The sequence below is a fragment of the Artemia franciscana genome, chromosome 11 (assembly GCF_032884065.1).
Source record: "Artemia franciscana chromosome 11, ASM3288406v1, whole genome shotgun sequence".
NCBI lineage: Eukaryota > Metazoa > Arthropoda > Branchiopoda > Anostraca > Artemiidae > Artemia > Artemia franciscana.
Genome location: NC_088873.1, coordinates 25184469 through 25208958, shown reverse-complemented (window position 1 = coordinate 25208958; position 24490 = coordinate 25184469). Strand labels below are relative to the sequence as shown.

Genomic DNA, 24490 nt, shown 5'->3' with positions numbered 1-24490 from the left:
AACATCTTCCTCATTGGAAAATCGAGGGAACTCATGCTGAATGAAGCTTGCTTACCGATGTGTTCTTCTTGCAATTTTAACCATAATTTGTGGACTTTTCTTGGTCAGAAAAGTTTACAGAAACGGGATTGGAGAAATCCAGAATGAGCAAGAATCAAAGATTGATGATGTTGAAGCTCATCTTGCACCTGTTGGGTCTTACAGGTTACAGCTCCTTTCTACCATTGTTCATCTGCTAAATTTATGTAGGCCTAGCAGTTAATTTTGTAAGTTTAATCTGTGTAAAGGTCTAAAATAGCAGCTTTTCAGAAGGAATTATGCTAGAGTCAAAAGGAAGATACTTTGGATTGCTAATTTTATGTCCATTCTTGTGGTTTTGTTTGCATTTTTGACAATTAATCACCTGCCCCCCTCCAATGGTCTCAAATATCCCTAGTCTATGTAAAACAGCTAACATAATAATTGATGAAAGCTGATTTTTTAACAAATAGAAATGAGAAAAATCAAGGAAGTATGATTCATTGACACTTGCTGTATATTCAGGAGCATTGTTGGGAGGAAGAATACTGCTTCAGTAAAATTCTAGCTAATTGACTTCTTGCTATCTCAGAAAGGGTTTAGGCTAGGAAAATGAAATTTTCATGAATGAATCTACAGACTAAAGTATGTCCTTGGAAGGTATTTTGAAGCAACTACTTCCACTCCTTCTCCCTCTAGAGGCTCCTGACCTTTGATTTCCTTTAAAAATATGTGTGTTATAAAAGTGAAACCCTGCAAAATAGATCTTCTGCCTTATTGAAGTACAACAAAATTGTTTTCAGCTTCATAACTTTGCTCAATTCTATTTTATAAGGTTTTAAAGATATGCAAATACATTTCCTAAATTTTGGGAAAAAAACATTGATATGGCTTTAAATTCTACTCAAATAACAGGAATTACATTTTCAGAACTAAAGGCAGAGAAAAAGCAACTAGTAACTGAAAATTAAGGTAAAATGTTGTTTGTCAAAATTTCAATAGGTACAGACCTGTCATTTAGACAAATTTCAGGGCCCTCTAGAGGGAGAAGGAGTGGAGTTAGGTACTTCAAAATACCTTCCCAGGACATACTTTAGCCTGTAGACCCATCCCTGAAAGTTTTTTTCCTAACCTAAACCCTTTCTGAGATAGCAAGAAGTCAATTAACTAGAATTTTACCCCCCCCCCTCTTGCCCTCCCCTCAATTAAAATGCTAGAGATATTATGAAGTAAAAGATCTAAAGGTAAATTTAATAGCTTTGGTAAAACAAAGAGAGAAAAAAAATCTCAAGATACAAGAACAAAGCAAATAGGACTAGCCTATTACCAGCAGAAGGAAAATACAGACTAAATTATGTAGATATTTTGTTTGTATAAAACAAGGCATCTTTGTGATTCACAAAGAAATAAAATTAGGAAAAATCAAGTAAGGGTGATTCATTGACACTTGCTGTATATTCAGGAGCATTGTTGGAAGGAGGGAGTATTTGCTTCCACACCACTATAATGTGGCAGAAAAAATTATTATATATCTTATGCCCCTTGACTATCCAGATATAAACCCCTCTTGCCCTCCCCTCAATTAAAATGCTAGAGATTTGTCCCTTTGCATATTATGAAGTAAAAGATCTAAAGGCAAACTGACTAGCCTTGGTAAAACAAAGAGAGAGAAAAAAAAAATCTCAAGATGAAGAACAAAACAAATAGGACTACCCTATTACCAGTAGAAGGAAAAGACAAAATAAATTATGTAGATATTTTGCCTATATAAAACAAGTCATTGATGTAATTCACAAAGAAATAAAATTGGGATAAATCAAGTAAGTGTGATTCATTGACACTTTTTGCATAGTCTGTTATAAAGTAAAAGATCTAGAGTCAAACTGGCCAACCATGACAAAAGAAAGAGAAAAAAAAATCTCCAGATGAAGAACACAATAAATGGGACTATGGCCACTAGAAAGAAAAGACAAACTAAATAATGTGCATATGTGCCTGTATAAAACAAGGTATCTTCAGTCCTAATTGTAGATGAAACTAAATAAAATAATTAAAGATAAATCTAAAATAATCAATGAAGTCTAAAATTAGAAATTGCTGGGGACATGCAGCTCAGGTACCTGCACTTCCCCCAATCAGTAATAATATATTAATGTATAGACTGGAGGATAATAGTGCTTCCAGTAGCTAGTTTTTCTGATGAAGGAGTCAAATAGGTGAAAGGACTTGATGACAGTCCATATACATCTCTATATTTTTGGGACTGGAAAAATAATAACAAAAAAGGAAATAAGAAATAAACCAATACCTCTATATACAATTAAACTACTGGAATTGAGCACCACAGAATAATTCTATAAACAATTATGAGTTATGTAGGAGTTTGATTGTTTTTTATAAACCAAGCAGCTACAAAAGAAAAAGCAATATGTACAAGCAAGCAAGGAAGCAATTAATAAAGGCACACTATAAATAAGACACTAATACAAGCAAAGCAAGGTGAGTATTCTACATCTCCTCTTCTTTATAAGCTACTACTTCAAAGATCCAAGGGAATGACCGGTTTGACTAACCAACCAGAACAAGTGGTATATCTGGTATCCCTCAGCATCTTGGTAGAGACATCCTCTTTGCTCTGTGGAGGTACAGCTACAGGCCCTAGAGTTCTAAGGGTAAGAGGAGACATGAATGCTTGCTCTAGAGATGATGGTACCAAGAGTGCTTCTGGTGAAGGTGGGGTTCCAAATGGCAAGATGTTTCCAGCTCCAAATGATGGACCATTGAAGATGGGTCTTGGTGAGGGATGAAGAGTATTATCTGTTTTGGTCCCTAGAGGATCATCATTTGACTTATTTGGTGCCTGATGTATTGTCAGTTCCTCCTGTAAGTTGAGCCATTTTGAGTCTTCACCAGATATGAGCAGGGAGCATCTCTAAAAACTTTGATTAGCAATGCACTTTCCCACCTCTTTTCATCTCATATCCACCTCATACCTACATTGTTTCCATCATCTTATTTTTTTTTCTCTATAGTATTGAGTGGTCACCAAATTATCTTTATAACCATATTAAAAAATAGTTTCTGCTGTTAAAATGGTGAAAGTGATAACGTTTCTGTTAGTGACCACTGAAAACTTGTGGAAAGCTTTGATTGATCTATTCTGCACTAATGATTTAGGGGTCAAGAGTTTTGTAAGGATAAATGACTTTTCTCCCCTAGCCCAGAAGTCCTGTTTAATCCTGCCCACTGAATGTATGTTTTGGGAAGGAAAAAATTATACTATTGTTGACAAGTGCCAATTTAAGGTAAGTAAGTTAAAAGAGCCTGTGAAAGAATTATTTGAGTGATAGGTCACATGAAAATAAGAGTTATGTCAAGAAATTTGAGAAAGTATTAAAATAGGAATTAAGGATGTGCTTATTGTTGGCCACTGGCGAAATTGCTGAGAATCTGGAAGATGCAGCCATATGGCAGAATAGTAAATTTTGGACTGGTATGCTATTACATTGAAAAGGAATAGTCAGTTGAGGCTATGAGGTTAGCAGCTGGTTTCATATTAAATCAGGAGTTAAGCAAGGTTATGTTCTATTCCTGTTTATATGGATTATTTTGATGGACTTTTTCCTAAGGAGCACAGTAAAGGCAATTGGTGAAGGCAGAATCAATTGGGTAAGTAAAACTCTCCTAGACGTAGAGTATGCTGATACTTTAAGTGTTCCAGATGAAAATGTGCAATGAATTTCTAGAGGTTTTGCAAGTTCAAGGTGCAAGAATAGGTTAAAAAATAATGTCAAAAAGACTAAGTTGCCAAGACTAGGAATAAGTGAAGATGAAGAGGTGGTATGGGGTAACAAGAATATTGAGGTGGTATCCAAACCATGAGGTGAGTCCAAACTAGGTGGCATTATTAGTTAAGATTGTTGGTGCAGTGAAGATGTTAAAAGTAGAATAGCCAAGGCACAGGGCGTTTTTTAATAGTTGAAAAAAGTTTGGAAAAATAGGAAGATAAGCCACCAAACCAAGATTAGAATATTGGAAGCTACAGTGATGACAGTGATCAAGTATGGTTCTGAAGCAGGGGTGCTTCAAAAAATGGATGAAGATTTGCTTGATGTTTTCCAAAGAAATTACCTGTAGTTTATTTTGGGTACCCAACTGACTGACTGTATCTCAAACAGTGAGCTGTACAAAAAATGTGGTTCAATTCCACTTTATGATAAGAGAAAGGTTAAAATGGCTAACACGCTTTGCAGATGAAAGATGATGGGTTACAGAAGATTGTCCTTCTTGACCAACTGTCAAGGTCAAATGAAAAAGCAGGTTGGAACCAAATGGGATGGGAGGATGTTGTAAGGAAAGCTTTAAGGGAAATAAGAACTTCTTAAGAGAATGTAAAGAAGGAGGCTTTGTATTGAATGGGATGGAGGAGGAGCATGCCTAGCTGTGTTGACCTCAGGTGGCTTGGTGCTGAAGTGAGTTGTTAGTAGTAGTAGTAACGTGAAAAGAGTCTACTTGAAAATTCTTGCTGGGAATAATAGGGGGATAAATCTAGCTTTAATGTCGGAAACATGTATTTTGAAGTAATTTGCTGTTGTCCTTTGCTTCTCACTAGAAGTGAAAAGAAATCCCCCAATCCAGATGTCCTGTTTAGTTCTTGCCTACTAAATTTATGTTTTAGGAAGGAAAAAAAAAGAATGCACTTACAAATTCCAGTCGGAAAATATTAAGAGGAAGAACTAGTTCTAATGTTAGAAACAATTATATTTTGAAGTAATCTATTAATACATTTTGTTTTTCAGTGGAAATGAAACAAAGTTTGTCATTCACTTGGTACTGGTTGTTTGTGGAGATAGATTAAAACAAGCTATGATCTGTATAAAATCAGCTCTATTATTTGCAAGATCTCCATTGAAGGTGCATATATTTGCTGAAAATGAACTGAAAAAACCGCTTGAAGATCAGGTAATTTTAATTTGCTTACATAAACATAGAATTTTAACATACTTGCACACAGATGGAGAGTAGGGAGATATCTCAATGACTTTTGAACCCCAGGAGCATTTGATTCTGAAACATACTTATAGGCCATAGACCCCCATCCTACCCTCTATGAATGAACACTTTATATCCTCCTAAATATTGGGCCTAAGTATATTTATGTATTAATTTAAGAACAAGCCAGGTTTTTATGATGAAACTAAAGAGCAAAGTTGAAACTTCAACAAACAGAAATTACTGCTCTGTAGTTTATGCAACATATTATTGAAAATCTATTTCAAATAACCTGGCTCTGGATATTTTCTATGTTTTTAGAATGTTGAAAAACCAGCACTTTGCTGAAAACACAAAACCGATGCAACAAAACAGGATTAGGAGCAGAAAGGCTCTTAAATCTGTTTAATAGTGTTTTTTTATTTTTATTGGATTCAATCAGTCATTTATTTCATGTGAGGAATTTGTGACAGTAAGACAGCTAAGCTCTTCAAATATAAATGTACAAAAAAGTATGTTTATATAATGAAAACCTTTGAATTGAGCCTTTAAAGGCTCAAGGGACAGGGATACCTGGCCCCTCCCCCCTAAATTTTTTTTCCCCTGTAGAATTTGAAGAATACCCTTTTTTGAGCATTCATTGAAAAATGACCTTTGTTAGTATTTTCCATTGAAAAATGCCCCCTGTCCCTAGATATTGAAAATAAATTTTGAACCTTCTTCCTATATTTTCTTGAATCAAAGCAGCTAACCTAGAACTAGCCTAGATATTGGATCTAGCCTGGTTTGGTCAGTCAAATGATTTGTAAAATTATTAAGGGGGCTGGGAGGGAAAATATACAAGGTAGGCAATTGTAAGCCTTAGGCTCTGGGTTTTTGACCATGGAGATTATGATGGTACCCTTTTTATGCTTCCCAACCTTTCTACTTCAGAAAGGGTACCCAGTATGCTATTTTTGGGTGCCATATGTCATTTTATGAGGGTGTTATTGTGTCTAATTTATAAAAAGCAGATATATATATATATTAAGTTAGCTTTCAAATGGGCCCTTAAATGGCTCTTTATTTTGTTCCAGTACCCCACCATTGTTAAGAAAGGAAATGGAAGAAAAAATGGACACATCCCTGCTTTCCGTGCAAAAAGTGACTTTCCTTGTTGTTCAAGGTGAGGAGCTGTGATTTTCCTTTGTGGGTTTTTTGACAATGGTGGTTCCAATGTTGCATTTTTTATTTTGGTCTGACGTGATTTTTGAGTGTTTTCAGGCTCTTTATCGAAATTCCTTCCTATAAACTTGCTTTCAGCATAATACTTTACTATTAGATTCATTGAAATAATAGTTACCATCTTGAATCAGCTATAAAAGGCAATTTTTATCACTAGGCATTTTTTTCAGAAAATTTTTAGGCTTTTGGTTACTGTGGGCTTTGGTTTCTTCTTTAGTCAGTTTTTACTTACTGCTGCAACCATGATTTCAATCGATTGTAATGTTCTTAACCTGTTCATTGAAGTTAGGCAATGATTGTTTTTACTATTTAGCATTTTTTCTTCATTAATCGTGCTTTATCCTCTCCCTAGAATGGATGGATACTAGCGACTAGGATCAAGATATCATCTGCATTATTAAACATTTCCTGGTCTTTGTCAGATTGTTCAAAATGCACAGTTTTCTTTAAAGTAGGTCAACGAAATTATGAATGCTCCATAATATAATTCCTTGTGTATTGGCAGCATGAAACTAAAACTCTCTGGGTTTTACAAAACAAAGTATTTTTGGTATAATTTTTGATTATTTTTTTTACTTCATTCTTTCCTTTGGGATGTTGAAATGAACTTTTTAATTTATTTCTTGGGTTATTTTAAAGTCTTTTTTTATAATTAGTGTGGATTACACGTAGTTTGTTTGGATTGCAACTAGTAATATTTTTTTTGTTCTTGCTTTTAGCTTTTTTTGCAACCTATTTAAAAGGTAACAGTTATTTTTACATTGAATTTCTTGTGTATGCAACATTCTATCTTGTAAATTACTTCAGTCGGCCAAAGTACATTACCTGCTAGTGGTTTGATTTCATCTTGCATCAGAAAATTTATTGAATATTGATTTCAGATCAGTTCTTGTGAAAGTACACAATGCAATGAACTTCGTCTAAGGTCAATCTTGTCTGGCAAATTTATAATTTGCCAATTGAAACATACACTTTTTAGAACTAATTCCATTGTGAGTAATAGCTGAAGGGCCATAAAACATATCAGTACCGTCTGTAGGGACTGTAAAGTCCATTGCTTTTTCTTTTTTTTACCTTTTTTCTCTTTTTTCTTTTTTATTGTGAGTAATGTTGTGGGAAAAGTAACAAATCTGGTATTTTTTTTAGTAGTCGCCAAAACTCCAATAGCAATCCCAGTTTCCATTTTAGAAGAAATTGGCATTTTTAGTTTTATATGAAAATGTCAGTTTAAGATTGGCTTTTATAAATATATAACATTTGTCAACAAGGAAAAAAATTGTAAGAAAAGTTAAATGTTTGCAACTGTATTGCAGATTCAACCGAAAATTACTCTAACTCTGTCAAGCCAAAATGGATCTAGTATTTTTATTGTTTTGCATGTTTGGAGTATTTTGCGAATATAATGGAGCACTGAAACACTGATCTTAAAATACTCTAATCATTTGTTAAAAAAAGAAGAAATTTTGTTTTGACTTCACAGCTCTTCTTTTTAAGTTACATAGCTGGCGAGACTCATTTGATCAACATTGGACATTTGTGGTTCAGGCGCTAAGTTTTCCAGCTGAATCCGAAAATGAATGGAAAAAATTATTTAAACCTTGTGCAGCCCAAAGGTTGTTCCTTCCTGTAAGTAAATATTGAATTAAGCCCCTTTATTATGTTTATTCAGCTCATTGGTGGTCAATTAAAAGCTAAGAAACAGTCAGTTGAAGCGATGAGAACCGATTCAAGATTTTTTTTATTAATATTATTATTCATCGTTAAAAAAAAACACAACAAACGAAACTAATTGCTGTAAGATTAAAGTTATTTGAATTAAGTACGAATAATAACCTGGAGGCTGGATGTTTGAGATTTCATCTTTGTACTAATTTTACTGATAGTTCTTAGACAATGGGCACGATAACCTTATAATAAACGAAACTTCAGCTGATCTAGCGATATGTATCAGTCTCCCAATGTCATTGTACTAAAAAAAACGAAAAAAATAAAAAGTTAAAAAGCATATTAAATGGCCTTTCTGGTTTTTTTTTTTATACAGAAAAAACGCCCGGCTGCTAATTTTTATATTTTTCCTGTTTTTAATGAAAAACAAATTCGAATTATGAGTTTTTTTACGAGATTATCATTAAAGAGCTAAACTCTTAAAAAGGTTTAAAACTGATGTTGTAAAGATAAAATCTGATGGTAGAATGCTCTGTGTGCCAAATGACCGCCAAAGAATTTCGTAATTAATGTTGTCAAAATTTCTAGATTTAAAGAGCATGGCTCTTTATGTGCCATTGTGTACGTTTTGACATTTTTTATGCAGTACTGTAGAAAATTTCCTTCTAACACCAACGACCCTTTACGTGATTATAATATTTTCCCTTGAGAATTGTAGTTCAGTTTTACTTCTGTTTACGTTCTTAATTTGACTAATTCAACTTTTCTTTTTTGTTTATTTTTTAAGTAACTTCTTAGAGTCATGTAAAATTGCTCAAGATCTTCTCCTCTTAAAGACGAGTGACTGTGTGAAAAATAATATATACCTTTGTATCTGGTTGACAAACTTGTCCGTCTTCCAACTTCTATTACCCCAAATAATAAAAAAAAGATAAAAGTCAGTTTTGACCTAAATTAAACCTATTAATGATAATTTAATTCTATGTTATTAATACAAGGAGGCATAAAAATATATTCCTTTCTTTTTTATGAAAAAAATTACTTTATGGGATTTTTCAGTGATAGTTAAAATTTAAATTTTAAAAAGTGACATTCAACCTTACTACTAGTATTAGCCAAGATTAATAACTTTCTATGAAAATAATGCTTATTTTCCAGAGTGCAATGAATGACACTGATGCAGTTATATATGTTGATATCGATACTCTTTTTCTGTCACCAGTTGACATACTTTGGGATAAATTCAATTTCATGAATTCATCACAAATGGCAGCACTTGCACCCGAAAGTGAAGATTTTTCTACTGGGTGGTATAATCGTTTTGCTAGACATCCGTATTATGGCCCACTTGGTAAGAGGCATTAAAAACTTTTATCATACACGTTTTATAACATTGTGGCTAATCATTTTTAAACCAAGTTTCACTAAGTGTTTGGTTCTGGACTGTAGCTCCTTGCAAGATGGCTCCCGAGACTTTAGTCATATCTTCACCGACCTTCCCACCCCTCAAATCCCAGACACATCGTCACATATTATTTTGTGAATTTAAAGCAGTGGAGGGGAGGGGGTGTAATTATGTAAACCCTCTTTTGACCTTGCCTGACTTGGACTATGTTTTCATTCCTGAAACTACGTATAAGACAGTATTCTTTTCTATTTTAAAATTCGTATCTAAGTACCATTTTTGAAAGTCCATTGGCTAACAGGATAACTAGAACAAATTTTTTCGAGAAGTCCTTTATTACAATTAACTATTTAATTTTGTTGCTTGTAAAATCAGAAGTATTTGATTTTATTTCATCTATTGCTTATTCAAACAGATTGAATAATGCATTTAATGAGGTCACGGCCGGATAAAAGGCGATTGGATCGATTGGGCCCAATCGGGGACTGTGTTTGAAAGGGCTCGTGCTGCTATCAAAATGAGCAATTTTTTTTCTTGAAATTGTGAAATATTCTTAATAATTTCTGTTAGCGTTGCTTGTGGAGAGAGATCATTTTACAGACTGAACCAATAAAAAAACTATCTGATGTGAAAAATGAATCAGGATAGATTAAATAGTTTAGTAATTATGTTGATTGAAAGTAAAGACGCATAGAAATTAGATTTTCAAACAGTTTTAGAGGAATTTACAGAACAAAAACTTAGAAATATGTGAATTGATGCGTTGATATTCGGTAATGTAAATTTCAAAAGACCTTTTCAGCAATTTCATAATATCTAGAGGACAATAAAGTAAATGAGCTTTAGCTGAAGACGAGGACAAAAAGGACAAAAACGTAAGGTCAAAATTAAAAAACTGGACCATCAAATGAGACAAGATCAAGAGAACGACATGAGAAATGTAAATGCGTTATCGAAAATGAACAGCCTAGACAATCAAAAGTGACAAGACCGATCCGAGCACCTAAGGCTAAGGGCATTGAAAAACTATCCGAAGCAATAATCAATGAGAATGAAGAACAAAGAAATATGTATATCAAATAATTGCGAGAACGAAAATTGTAGCGAGTCAAAGACGAAATTGAAGAACAAAGAAATATGTGATTAAAAGATAAGTGACAGCGAGAATTACAACGACTCAAAAATGAAAGTGAAAACCAGAAAACTATGCAGTTACAAGATATGCAACACTGGGGACCAGAACGAATAAAAAAAAGAAAATATCCTGGAAAATAGAATTATTTTTTGCCTTCATTTTGTTAAAACTCAGAGTTTCACTCAGGTTAAGAAACATATTTTTCTTTTCTTACCGACTGTTTTTCCTTTTTTCAGTTTTTTACTTTCTTTCTAGAAAACTGTTTTTTTAGTTTCTTTGTTTCTATAGAGTTCACCTTTTTCTTTTCAAAAGCTTGACAGGGCCATGGAACCATATCGTTGACCGCCACAGAAAATAAATCATACAGAAGAGGAACACTGAGTTTTATATAACTATTTTTGAAACCTTTACTTGAACTCATGTTACATGAATACGAAAATTTTACATTTCACCGATAATGTTCACCGAACATTTCGGTGAAATTTTAGATACTTTTGGTTGTGACTTGGTGAATGTGTAGTACCATGGGCATTTACATGTTTTAGTATGATTGAATCTATCACAGGGACTTTTCATTTACAATTGATCAACAAAATTTATAAATTTAAGTAAGAGTAGTAATATTTTTTCTCAAGATCTTACAGAGAATCCCTGAGATCTAAATTATTTTTCAAGTTTGCTTGGCTAGTACTTTTAGTGCCTGAACTGGGAACATTTCAGTGTATTTCTTGTTTATTTTAATATGTGAAACGGCCCGTTTCCTTTTGAACGAGTGTTTTACTTTTCAATATATTTGTATGTTATTCGTGAAGGGTTTGTGCCAAACCATGGGGTTTGGCAAAAATTCGCGCCAAAGAAGCTTAATTCATGTAGAATCTATAGTTGACTATATAGCAGGATCGAACGCTTCATTCTAAGTAAACTATTTGGTGAAACGTTAATGATTTTTATGTAAAAGCATTCTCTTCTTTTATAAAAAAGAAATTGTTGAACGAATCATACAGAAGAGGAACACTGAGTTTTATATAACTATTTTTGAAACCTTTACTTGAACTCATGTTACATGAATACGAAAATTTTTTAAGACAGTGTTTGCAAGGGCTTTTTTTTTAAACATGAAAGGGAGAATTCCAATAAAACCCTTTGTTTTTCTTTAGTATTGTTTTTAGATTATTCTTACTTTTGGTTTAGGTTTGAATTCTGGCGTGATGCTGATGAACTTGACTAGATTCAGACGTTTTCAATGGGAGTTATACTTAGTTCCTACTTATCAACAATATAAGCTGAATATAACCTGGGGAGACCAAGATATTATCAACATAATTTTCCACTATCATGCGGGTAAGTTTTAAAAGTATCTTCATTATTATTTTCATGCATGAACTGTGTGGAATATATAAATGAACTGTGTGGAATATATAGGTATATATATATATATCAAGAAGAATAATATGTCAAGAAGACTAAGACGCTAAAAATAGAAATAAGTAAAAATCAATAGGTAATTTTGGGTAACGAGAAGATAAATCGAGTGGTCAGTTTAACATACCTAAGTAGTATTATTAGTGAAGATGAAAAAGTAAAATAGCCAATAGCTACGGTGTTTTTTAAGGAAACTTGTAAAACTAAAACAAGGGATACGATGTGTGTCCATATTTTCAAAAGGCCGAATATTATTGAAAATGTTTGAAAAATTTTGTCCAATATATACATAATAAGCCAAAATATGAATTCTTATAGGAAAAACCGAAAAGATTTAATATATTATATTCTTTGCCATTGAAAAATACATTGTCAATAAAAAACGATTAGAAAATAATTTTAAAAAGTTTTTCCAAAAGTGAGGTTTGAAGAAGAAAGTAAAGAGCTACATTAAACCCAAAATGAGCAGAAATAAAGTCAAATAATTTTCCAAGCGTAAAACTATCACATATCAGCATCAATAAATTAATTAACACAAAATACAATATACAATCCAGTTAAACTCAAACGAACTGAAGCTAAGACGGGTAGTGCTGCCCCCCTCCCTACTTAGTTTGTACTTTACTGAAAACAGATACATTTTAAATGTTTTTTATTTTAAATTTTAACAAATCAATAATTATTAAGACTTTCAAAGATGAATATCATTATATATGAATCAAACTGTCAGTCCATATTCGTTTGTTTTGTTGTTGTTGTTTTTTTTTTCAGTAACCTTTATGATGGTTATGATGGTGTTTTCTTATGTTATGAGAAATAGAAACATTCAGCTCGAAATTATAATTGTTTTCAGAAAAGTGCAATTTCTGGTGGTCTTTAGAAGACTTTGGGGGCGTCAGCACTACTCATCTTAGTTTCTCCTCATTTTGAGTTTGACTCAGTTATTTATTATAATTCCTGTTCGTTTTGGGTTTCATTTATTTAATGATGGTGATTTAATGCAGTTTTACGCTTTAGACACTATTTGAATTTATTTCTGCTCATTTTCGGTTTAAATTAGCTCTTTACTTTTCTTTGAGAAACTTCTTTTGATATATATATATATATATATATATATATATATATATATATATATATATATATATATATATATATATATATATATATATATATATATATATATATATATATATATATATATATATATATATATATATATATATATATATATATATACATATATAAATTTTGGGTGAAGATGCTTTGATTCAAGATTGTTTGCAATGTTTATTTTATTCAGTTTTGTCTTATTAATATTTTCTTGGCCCAATCTGGTTGTCCTGGAAGTTCCAAGCTGATGGAAGAAAATCGTGTTAGGGTCAGTTTTCAAGTAGCAGCAGTCGACACAATCATTTTGTTCAAACTGCTGTCTTCTTTAAGGTCTCCTTGGCTGTGTTTACATGCGATTGGTTGGGGGGAGGGTAATTATCTTTGCGTCACGAATCAATAGTTTCTTCCTTTGAAATTGATCGCATTTAATTGTTTGCAAAATCGATAGCTACATAAAACTTTCAATAAATAAATTGACAATATTTGAGTTCCCATTAAATTGCAAAGGACCAAAAGTGGTTTTAACGTGAACATGGTTTCTGAAGACAGCGACAATAGAGACTTGCTGGATAGGGTGAGAGAAAAAACTTGCCATGTGTCCCTGAAAATGAATATCAATAAAACTGAATATAAGGCAGTAAGACTGTTTCTGAGTATAACGTGTGAAATAAGCAAATGGGGCAAGTAATCCTCTTTAAATACATTGGTAGCGTCATTGAGAACTTTAGGCCAACAACAAGGGAGTGCTCAGAAAAACTGGTCAAGCGAAAACACCCCATGCGGTCTCTAGGTCTCATATCATGTAATATTGTATCAGTCCTACGCTATGCAACTGAGATTGGGGTTCTGAATCAGGGACTGGAAAGAAGAACCTTCGAATTCGACAACATTTGGTTTTGAACAATCCTGAATCTGCTGGCTACAGATAATTTCAAATCAAGCGCTGTGTGAGAAGATTAGCAGACCTCTCGTGACAAAAGACATAACAGTCCATCAGTGGAGGCTCTTAGGTCATTTTCTAAGAATATGTAACTACTGAGTCCAAAATGTTATGGTGCATAGATAACCACAGGGGTCTCATCGTATAGGTAGACTGAGATATACTCTCAGATTTACATACGACAACTATTTAAGGAGCTTCCACACCCCCTACCACCCTGCCTCAATTAAGGATGTTGCTACAACAGCAAATTGGATTTTCTGCCGTACATGTACCATTGGTGTATGTGGAGGCAAAGGCGACTAAAATTTAAGTTAAGGTCCAGAAGACATAAAGAGTGCGATTAGTGTCATTTACCAAAGGTGAAATTTTAGATACTTTTGGTTGTGACTTGGTGAATGTGTAGTACCATGGGCATTTACATGTTTTAGTATGGTTGAATCTATCACAGGGACTTTTCATTTACAATTGATCAACAAAATTTATAAATTTAAGTAAGAGTAGTAATATTTTTTCTCAAGATCTTACAGAGAATCCCTGAGATCTAAATTATTTTTCAAGTTTGCTTGGCTAGTACTTTTAGTGCCTGAACTGGGAACATTTCAGTGTATTTCTTGTTTATTTTAATATGTGAAACGGCCCGTTTCCTTTTGAACGAGTGTTTTACTTTTCAATATATTTGTATGTTATTTGTGAAGGGTTTGTGCCAAACCATAGGGTCTGGCACAAATTCGCGCCAAAGAAGCTTAATTCATGTAGAATCTATAGTTGACTATATAGCAGGATCGAACGCTTCATTCTAAGTAAACTATTTGGTGAAACGTTAATGATTTTTATGTAAAAGCATTCTCTTCTTTTATAAAAAAGAAATTGTTGAACGAAACTGCGGTACATCCGAACCAGTAGAAATTAAAGTGAAGAATCATATAAAACTTTAAAATAACAGATACTAATTCAGAGGAATAGATAAATCCTAAAACAAAAATAAATTTAAAATGAATTATTAAGCCTAAATTAAAGCGAAAAAAAGAGAGGCAAATCAGAGCCCGAATATCGGCCACCAAAACTCTCTGAAAACCCCTCCTAAGTCCCTAAAACCACACCTTTTATACAGAATGGCTTGAAAAAGTGTAGTTATACATGGGAGGCACATGGCTCTTTACTTTGGCCACACTAGTGCCTTGTCTCTGATGCATTGTAAAACGATGAGAATTCTATTCTATTTTGAGATTTTGGTACTATGGAAATGCGAAAAGGGACGAATGTTCACTTCGAAATAGAGGCTTAGTGGTTTATCTAGTTCTAACAGAGCCAACGCAGCACTAAGATCCTTCCTCCTTATATTTTCCTTTTTTTTTACTAATTTTACGCCAGCACATTTTTGGAATTTTGAATTTTTTTTTAATCCGAAAAGCCAGGTTTTTTTCTTTTGAAAATTGATGTCGATTGTTTTAACTTTTTAAAGGTTGAATATTTATGGAAATATTTTTTCCGCGCAGTTGAAGCACTAAAACACATTTTTAGGAAAAATCAGCTTAAAGTTAAATTTCTTTTCTTTTGCAGATAAAATTTTAGTGCTTCCATGCGAGTTCAATTATCGCCCTGATCACTGCATGTACATGAGTGTTTGCAGAACTGTAGAAAACAATGGTGTTTATGTTTTACATGGCAACCGTGGTGCTTTCATCAACGAGAAGCAACCAACCTTCAGAGCTTTTTACGATTCCTTTAATGAGGTAAATACTTTTAAATTTTGTTGTTAGTTCCACTTTTCCTCAAATACAATAATACTACTGCTGTTGATCTTAATACTCCCGATAGTAATGCCACCATTTGAGGCCAATAGCGCATAGGAGCTGTACATACTCCTCCTCTGTCCACTCTGCTTAGGGCTTCACTCTTTAATCCCTCGAATGAAGCTCCTACAACCTTCAAATGTTCCCTTGTGATCCTTTCCCAATGTTTTCGGGGATTTCCTGCTATTCGTTTGGCCCCAGGTGCCTTGAAAAACTCACAACTTTTGGTAGCTAATTTTTTTTGTTTTATTCGCAATAATTACCGAACCATCTTAACATTAACCGTCATTACAATCCTAGTAAAGTCCGTGACTTCAACTCGCAAAAAAATGCAAAAAAAAATATTATGTCCCAACAGAGAGCAGAGCTCGTAAGGCTGGGATAGTGCAAAAACATAGAAAAAACATCAACTTCTCATCATAATAATTCCAAAATTTAACACGGCAAAAAACAAATACAATAGAAAAAAAACACACAAAAGAGAAGTAACAAGGATAAGTAAATAAATAAATATTGGGCAGGAGGGGCGTGGGAGGTCATCCCAAGCACAGGAGCACAAAAACAAAACACACAAAGAAGAAGATCAAATAATTTAATTTTCCATCATCAATAGCGAATAATCAAAATCTTAGCAAACAATCTTTAATATTTGCTCTTTTAAATTTAGCTGAGATTTTTGGATGAATCAAGCAGAATTTTGTCATTCATCTCATAATTGTTTACAATGAAGGGCATTTGGTACCTAATCGAAAACCTTGACCTTTCAGAAATTACAGAAGGAATTCGGTACATCCCAGACCTCCGACAATCCGAACGAGGAAGTAAAATTAACAGAGATTTATCATAGAAATAATTTTTAGAATTTTGGACTTAAAAATGCCATATGTAATCATTTAATACTCGTGTATCTTTTAAATCGAACAAATTTAAGAAAAGGAATAACGTTTTAGTCTCCGAAACATTTTCAAGTTTTGAAGGTCGATTTAAAAAAAATTCCAAGTATTCTTATTGCCCTATTTTGTATTACCTGTAAAGGTTTTATATGCCTCCAAAAGGTATTAAGATATGCAACTGAACAGTAATTCAAATAAGAAGCAATTAGAGAATAGTAAATTATTTTTAATGTGGTACATGGAAAAATATTCTTCACACGATACATCGACTCAATATTTTGAGCAAGTTTTAATCTTAAATACTCAATATGATTATGAAGGGACAAAAGGGGATCAAGAAAAACTCCTAAATAACGATATGATTTGACCCTACAAATTTTTCATCACCAACCTGAAGCTCCTGCCTAGAAATCTCTCGAGTGGCACGTAGAACGACGGAAAATCATTCATAAACTCCCTCCTCTTGTATTTTCCCCTTGTGTTAATAAAACAACATATACGGATGATTCACCTCAGCTAAAAGTACTGAAAAAAACACTATTATGCAAGATTTGGTACCGCGAATATAAGAACACTTGCCTGTGGCAACTTAGGCTCGAATCTTTGATAAGCCAGATTTTTTTTTCTAAATAGATAAGTTTACAGGAAAGATACTTTGCCACCAAAAAAGAGGGTTGTTTTACGCTATCAAATCCACCATATATAAGAGCCCTTAATCAGAGGTTTTGCCCATATGAAAAAAACGCAAAATTTTTTAATGTTTTAGAGAAAGTTAGGCATGGATGCATATTAATTTGCTTGTTTTTTGTTATTGTCTTATTTTCCATGGGCGATCGTATGGAATTAGCTCAGTTCTGCTCCAAGTCAGGACTTTTTATTTTAAACTGAGTTTGAACTTTTCCCTTATGACTGTATCATGTCCTTCAGAGTGTACTCCAAGCTTCACTTTTATAGAATACGTCACCCAAAACATTTTTAAGTTGTATTTTGAAAAGTTTTACGAGCCTGTGCATTTGATTAGTTGTCGCTCTCACGTCTAAAGGTTGAGTCTGACATTTTCACAGTTGTTGGATAGTTGCCAAAATTGTTTGGCAAGCTATCTTTAGAAGAAGTATCAACAGAAAAATTTTCAGTCAAAAATCAGTCTCGCTATTCTACTTTGACCTGCTGATCCTCTCTTTGAAAACAGCTTAGCAAACCGTTTTCGAAATTATCTTATAAACTTGAGAGGTCTTTTGGCTCCTGAGGCGGCACTTCACGAAAATGTTGAGGGGGGGGGGCAAAATGTATTTTTCAATCTAACAGAGAGGAAAGGCAAAAAATTAGGAAGCATGGGCAAACATCCCCCCCCAACCGGCTCCACTGGGTCGGCTCGTATCTCTTCCTCTTTACATCGCTATATCTTTTTAGTGCACTCAATTTTTCAATAGATTTGCTTCGTTCACGATTTTAATTTGCCCCTCCTGCCTTCGAAAAAAGTCGAAGGCAGAGAAATAGATTCTTTTGAAAGAGAAATTTCGTTTTTAGCAAAACTTTCGAAGTCAAATGCCCCTATACATGCAAGTGAACAGGATATTGATTTATCACTCTTTTTAGTTCATCCCTGGTGAGAAACTTACATCACTGGTAGAGTTGGTGTCTGCCAAATTTGATGCAACTTCACCTTCCAATTGTGGCAAAATGAGGAAATTTTTACTCAAAAACCTAGAATACTAGGCTAGAAAAGGTTATCCTTTCATATAAGGAAAATTCAAATATTATTATTCTGTTATGTTTCGCGCACACTTTGTTGCCACTATTTATGGTTTCGTTATTACGTCATTCTTGATCTATTATATTTAAGTGTTAGCTATTGTCTATAATGTCAACTATTTTGTATTTATGATCATGGAAGATACATAGAGCCCTCTGACTATTTTACTCTTTTATATTTATTTTTCTAATAAAGCATGTAAAGGCATAGCGATTTTTAAACCTCAATTCCTAATAGTAGCTGCGTTCTTTTTTCTTTCTTTTTCAAATGACTCGTCTATCCCTCAGACATAGTTTATTTGATACACAGAAAATAATGTAAAAATTAGCATAGCTGTTATTTTCTAATCTGGAACTATTTCGTAAGGGATGTTTTTTTTTAGTCCAAACTTAACCCTTACAAGTAGCCCATGAAACTCATACGTATATCCCAAAAAGTTTACGAAAAAGCAAATAACCTATAATTTTACTATTTCAACCTGAAAATCATAGTGACTAACCTGGTTGAAGAAGCAGAGGAGTTCAAGAAACCTAACCAGTGAAATAATAGGAAAGAAGAAACTGAAAATTCTACCGAAAAGATCGGATGATTGTGGACGCGGCAGCGCACAACTACTAAAGAACGATGTTCGCCCCATAATTGCGTTTCGAAACAAATTTTAAATGCAAAATAACGATATTTGACAATGATTCAGGAATGTTAACTAGATAATTAAGAGCTCTTTTGGAAGGTAGTCTTTTTATCTTACTACTTTTCCTAGATTAATCTTGATAGCACTACATAATATACTTAACAAAAAGTGTATTTTTTGTGGTATTTCTGTGTTATCTATGTGGTAGCACTACCACATATACCCTGTGGTAGCACTGTGGATTGATGCTCTGCTTGTCAATACGGGACCCAGGGTTGAATTCCTGCTGACGTAAGTGTGGGCGAGAGGCCTGCTATCTGTCCCTGCAGAAAAAAGACCCAGCAACTTAAACTTTGACTCGACGCCCAGTGCGCCATCAGTGGCTCTGAAGGATTTTTATCCTTTATCATTACTTTGTATGATGTATGACAGTTCAAAATCATGCTTAAATGTCTGAGTGAATGTCTATAGGTAATTTTATGAACATTTGTAGACAGCAGCTTCATAAAACAGCATTTTTGAATGTAGAGATGAGGGCAAACGTAAAAAAACAAAACAAAGAAATTACCAAACAGAGCTTCTGAAATATCTACGGTCAAAAATGCGGCCAATATGTACGAAATGAAGATATTCAATTCATGAAAGTTATTGACATGGAAAGGTAGACAAAATCAATTTGCGTTACTGTATCGGTGGAGACTGCCGCATAACTATGGGAAATAGAGTTTTAGATACCTACGAGAAAAATGTTCCTGTTGAGACCGTTTTGTAACTAGGCTTCTAAAAAGGACTATTATCTGAATTTCGTAAAAGTGCTTTGAAAAATGATTATTGTCTGAATTAACTGGACCCTTGCACACTGGCTCTTTGGATAAGCTTATAACTCATTTGGATGAACTGTTAACTTGGATTATTGGGGGGTTCGTCTAAGAACTCCCTTGCCGGTAGGCAGCTTTGATATGGCTTTGTATAAATCTGGTGATCTTGCTTTTACTAATTTCGCAGGATATCCTCTATGATCAGTAGGAATTGTAGAATGAAGATTACGTTAGGCGATTTTAAATATTTAGTATATTGCTATGGGTCTCAAAAAAGGCAAGTGGTAGCTGAGATTAACGTAGTAATTTCGAATCAAAAAATGTTAAAAAAAACTTTATGAATTGAATTGAATGCCTGACATCTACCGTGAAAAATTTAGGAATATAGAACGATTAATTAATCCACTTGTATGGCTTCAAAACCTCCAGCCACTCAAAGTACAAGTTCTGTTAGTGAAAGTAATGAAGTAATATCACGACCAACATCGATGAAAATACAATTTGCTCGCGCGAAAGGTAATTTCAGAAAGGATATTTAAAAATAGGTGTAAACTCGTTTAGCTTCTACTAATATAACAAAATTCTCGGTTGGAAACTTCGTTTTGGAAGTCTATCAATCTATTTTTGTGGAATACACCCCGAAATCTATTGGAATATAAACACGATTGATGTCTATGTCCTGGAATCACTTCATAATAGAATGCTTTGGATCGAGCGTTGTTTGGACGATATCGACAAATATTCTAGGCTATATTTACTCTTGTTCAATGGTGTTAAATATATCCAAATTTAAACCTATAGCTATCATCTTGAATATAGGAAGATGGAACTCACCAAAATAACTGATGCTGACATAAGCAAAGTACACTGATTTATCTTAGTAGCTTCTACTTGCCAGATAAATCTGCCCCTGTGCTGATTACATTCGGTGACAAAGTGATCGCGAAAATTGTTTATGCAGCTAGGACGAAATGGCAAAAAGTGGTATCTTATTTTCGGAAAATCTAACCGCCAGCGACAGGATATTCTTAATACAGCTCATGAGAAACATGGCACAAGTGTCTTCGGTCTCATCAAGGGTGTTTTTTTTTGTCCTTCTTGCCAATGAGAACATTGGATGCAAACATTGGTCAATTTAACATGTGTTTTAGCCTTTGTTTATTTCTTTTTTTTCTCCTTCCTTTCTTCCTCCTGTCTATGTTTATGCCATTACATTTGAAAAGTTACAGTTACGAATTATATTATCATACAGATGCATAACTTGAATTGACAACCATTCTTCTAACGTTGATTACCTGTTTAAGTTATGCCATTCAGTGTCGTCAAACAGAAATAATGCAGACCATAATTCACAGTACTAGCTTTCTGACATTAACCATTTTCAACCGAATAAGTTTTTGGCGTCAAATATTGCGAATGATTTTGCATATGTATTTGTAAAACTACGAAGATATAACAATTATGTGGATGTTATCAGCGGGGATTTAAAGGTAGCGGGAAATTTAATTTTCTTGGATTGTGTTTTATTGGCCTTTTACTTTCTCTTTTTATTTTGTTATTTTTCAAAATGTGCCAACTGCTGGTCTCCCATCTTCAAGCTGTCTGAATGCCGATGTTGTGGGGATTCCAAGCTAGGTGGTAGCGCCTGATGGATCATAGTTCGTAAGTATTTTGAATTTGTTTGAGTATAGTTCTGTTGAAATCTCCTTCTCGGGTTAGTGAACACTTCCAAATCCAAAATAACCAAGTTGATGCTCTTAATATAGTTAATAATTTAGTAGGTCCTACTAATAATTTACCAGCAAATACTTATTCTTCAGTTATAAGTATGTATCGGATTTATGTCAGGTATCCAGACGAGATGGTAGCTTCTCTGTGCTTCAGCTCAATGCTCGTGATTTTTGGTTCACGCTCCAACAAACGAAGCTGATGAAGAGGAGAAAGATGCTTTCTATAACATGCTACACTCGGTCACGAAAGACGTTCCCAGGCATGATGTACTCTGCGTGGTTGGCGATCTAAATGCTAAAGTTGGTGCAGACCGCCAGTACTGCCCTGAAGTTCTGGGCCCACATGGCATGGGAGAGATAAATGAGAATGGCACACTGCTAATCGATTATGCACTAAGCAACGATTTGATAATAGGTGGTAGTATGTTCGACCATAAAACGATTCACAAGTACACATGGGTGTCCCCCGACGGCCAAACGAAGAATCAAATCGACCATTTCCTCATGTCAAGACGTTGGAGAAGTAGCCTATGTGACGTGAGGGGTTTTCGAGGAGCGGATGTTAATTCAGATCACATCCTGATGATAGCCGAAGTAAGAATCAAACTGAAAGCTCAGAAGCGGAAAACTAACACTGCAACACATAAACAATTTGACACCGATAAGCTGAAAGATCCTGACATCCGCAAAAACTTCTGCATATCTCTACATAACAGATTTGAAGCGTTAAATCTGCTCGACAAAACCAATGACTTTGATGTTGAGAATACATGGACCTCAGTCAAGAGTGTGTACCATGACGTTGCGAAGGCCAACCTTGGCTTCAAGAAAAGAAAGAAAGAAGAATGGATATCGGATGATACCTGGAAATACATCAGTAAACGCAAGGAGACCCGAACGCTTATCCTGAATACATCAAGCCCAGAGCAAAAAGCCCAATTACAGCTCCGCTACAAAGAAGAGGATAAAGCAGTGAAAAGAAGTGCCAGGAAAGACAAAAGAATTGCCATTGAGAGAAAAGCAGCGCTTGCAGGAGAAGCTGCAAAGAAAGGAGACTCAAAATGGTTTATCGACTAACAAACGAGATAGTTGGAAAGAAAACAAATCGTACATCCCTTGTAAAAGATGAAAATGGAGACGTTATTTCGGATCCACAGAAAGCTGACGAGAGATGGGCCTCACATTTCGAGAAAGTCTTAAATAGGCCCAGACCTGATGATCCAGAAACAGTACCGGATACGCAATTTTTACAAATTGACGTAAGTGCTGACCCACCCAGCACGGTAGAAGTGACGACAGCTGTGAAAAAGCTGAAAAATGGACGTGCACCTGGAGTCGATGGGATCACGGCAGAGATGCTGAAAGCGTCCCTTCGAGCCTGCATGTTCCTATGGACTGCTCTTCTAGTGGCCATCTGGAACAACGAAAAAGTCCCAAAAGATTGGACCAGAGGTATACTGGTCAAACTCTTCAAGAAAGGCGATGCACAAATTTGTGACAATTGGAGGGGCATCAATTTGATGTCTGTGTCTAGTAAAATACTAGCCTCAGTAATACTACAACGCCTAAGAGCAGCCCTGGACTCACATCTCAGGGAAGAGCAACATGGGTTCCGACCTGGTAGGTCTTGCTCTGATCTTATTTTCATTCTTAGACTGATGGTGGAAGAGTCCAGAGAATGGAACAAAAAGCTGTACCTGCTCTTCATTGATTTTGAAAAGGCGTTCGATTCTGTTAACCGAGACACTTTATGGAAGATTTTGAAATATTACGGAGTACCTGATAAACTAGTCAAAATGATAATCGCACTATATGAGGATAGTGAATGCTGTGTACGCACAGAAAATGGGGACACGCGTTTCTTCAAGATAATGTCTGGCGTCAAACAAGGGTGTGTCCTATCCCCGTTTCTGTTTGTCATTGTAATGGACTATATTCTACGGCAGTCTTCAGGCATTGGAGTGAAGATTAGCAGCCGACTGATCTCCGATCTGGACTTCGCAGATGACGTTGTTCTTCTTGAAGAAGCGAAACTGCGACTGCAGCTGCTACTCGACGCCATAGACGAAAAGGCCGAGAAAATGGGACTTGCAGTAAATGTCAGTAAAACAAAGAGTATGGCCACATCTGACTCCCCACTCATATTAAAATGCAAAAATAAAACTATTGAGCAGGTCAAGGAATTTAAATATCTTGGGAGTTGGATCGAATACGATGGTAAAATAGCCAACGAAATCAAGAGGAAAATTGGACAAGCGACATCGGCTTTTAGCAAGTTGAAACCAGTCTGGCGCAGTAGTAAATACTCTATGCGCTTGAAGCTCCGCCTCCTGAATAGCAATGTGATGTCCATCCTCCTCTATGCTAGTGAATGCTGGAAACTAAACACCCAGCTAGAGAAACGTATCCTAGCCTTTGAAAACATGTGCCTTAGGAGAATCCTGAACATATCGTGGCAGGAAAAGGTCACCAACATAGAAGTTCGCCGGCGAACCGGTCAGCCATTAGTTACTGACCTTCTGAAACGTAGGAGATGGACATACCTTGGCCACGTCCTCCGTATGCCAGAGGATCGACTCCCGAATACAGTATATGATTGGCGTCCCGAGGGGAGGCGAAAAAGAGGTCGACCAAGACACACCTTACGACGACAGTACGACCGAGACCTGAGAAATGCGGAGTTGTCTCTTCAACCACAGTGGGAGGACGTCATGGCTGCAGCTCAGCTCCGAGATGTCTGGCGAGGTTTCGTAGACGCCCTATGAGCCACCCCTGGCTCTCGAGGATCTAAGGTAATTTCCATCTGGAACGCTTGAATCGAAGCAGGAAGGGTAAAGGTGGCCTTGCTGACTGTGTTTCGGATTACCTTACGTGTTCTGTAAGACTTGACCTGTCAAAAATGAAGATGGAATTTTTGAACCTGTGTTAATCGAGATTAAAACCTGGACTTAAACTCTA

The 24490-nt window shown here is 34.9% G+C and overlaps 2 protein-coding genes across 3 annotated transcripts; both read left to right on the top strand.

Annotated features, from left to right (window-relative positions):
- On the top strand, positions 1-18562 carry LOC136033007 (glucoside xylosyltransferase 1-like). 2 transcript variants are annotated; one of them, XM_065713537.1, is made up of 7 exons: positions 1-204; positions 4818-4980; positions 7729-7860; positions 9058-9250; positions 11631-11780; positions 15475-15647; positions 18197-18562. In XM_065713537.1, exons 1-7 carry the CDS (start codon positions 41-43, stop codon positions 18314-18316), a joined length of 1095 nt encoding a protein of 364 aa, XP_065569609.1. In that variant the 5' UTR covers positions 1-40; the 3' UTR covers positions 18317-18562. The 2 variants fall into 2 exon arrangements, with proteins under 2 accessions (XP_065569609.1, XP_065569610.1); XM_065713538.1 differs by lacking the exon at positions 7729-7860.
- Positions 18563-21760: 3198 nt separating this feature from the next.
- LOC136032580 (craniofacial development protein 2-like) lies at positions 21761-22609 on the top strand. Its single transcript, XM_065712850.1, has one exon. It carries the CDS (start codon positions 21761-21763, stop codon positions 22607-22609), a length of 849 nt encoding a protein of 282 aa, XP_065568922.1.
- The last annotated feature ends 1881 nt before the right edge of the window (positions 22610-24490 follow it).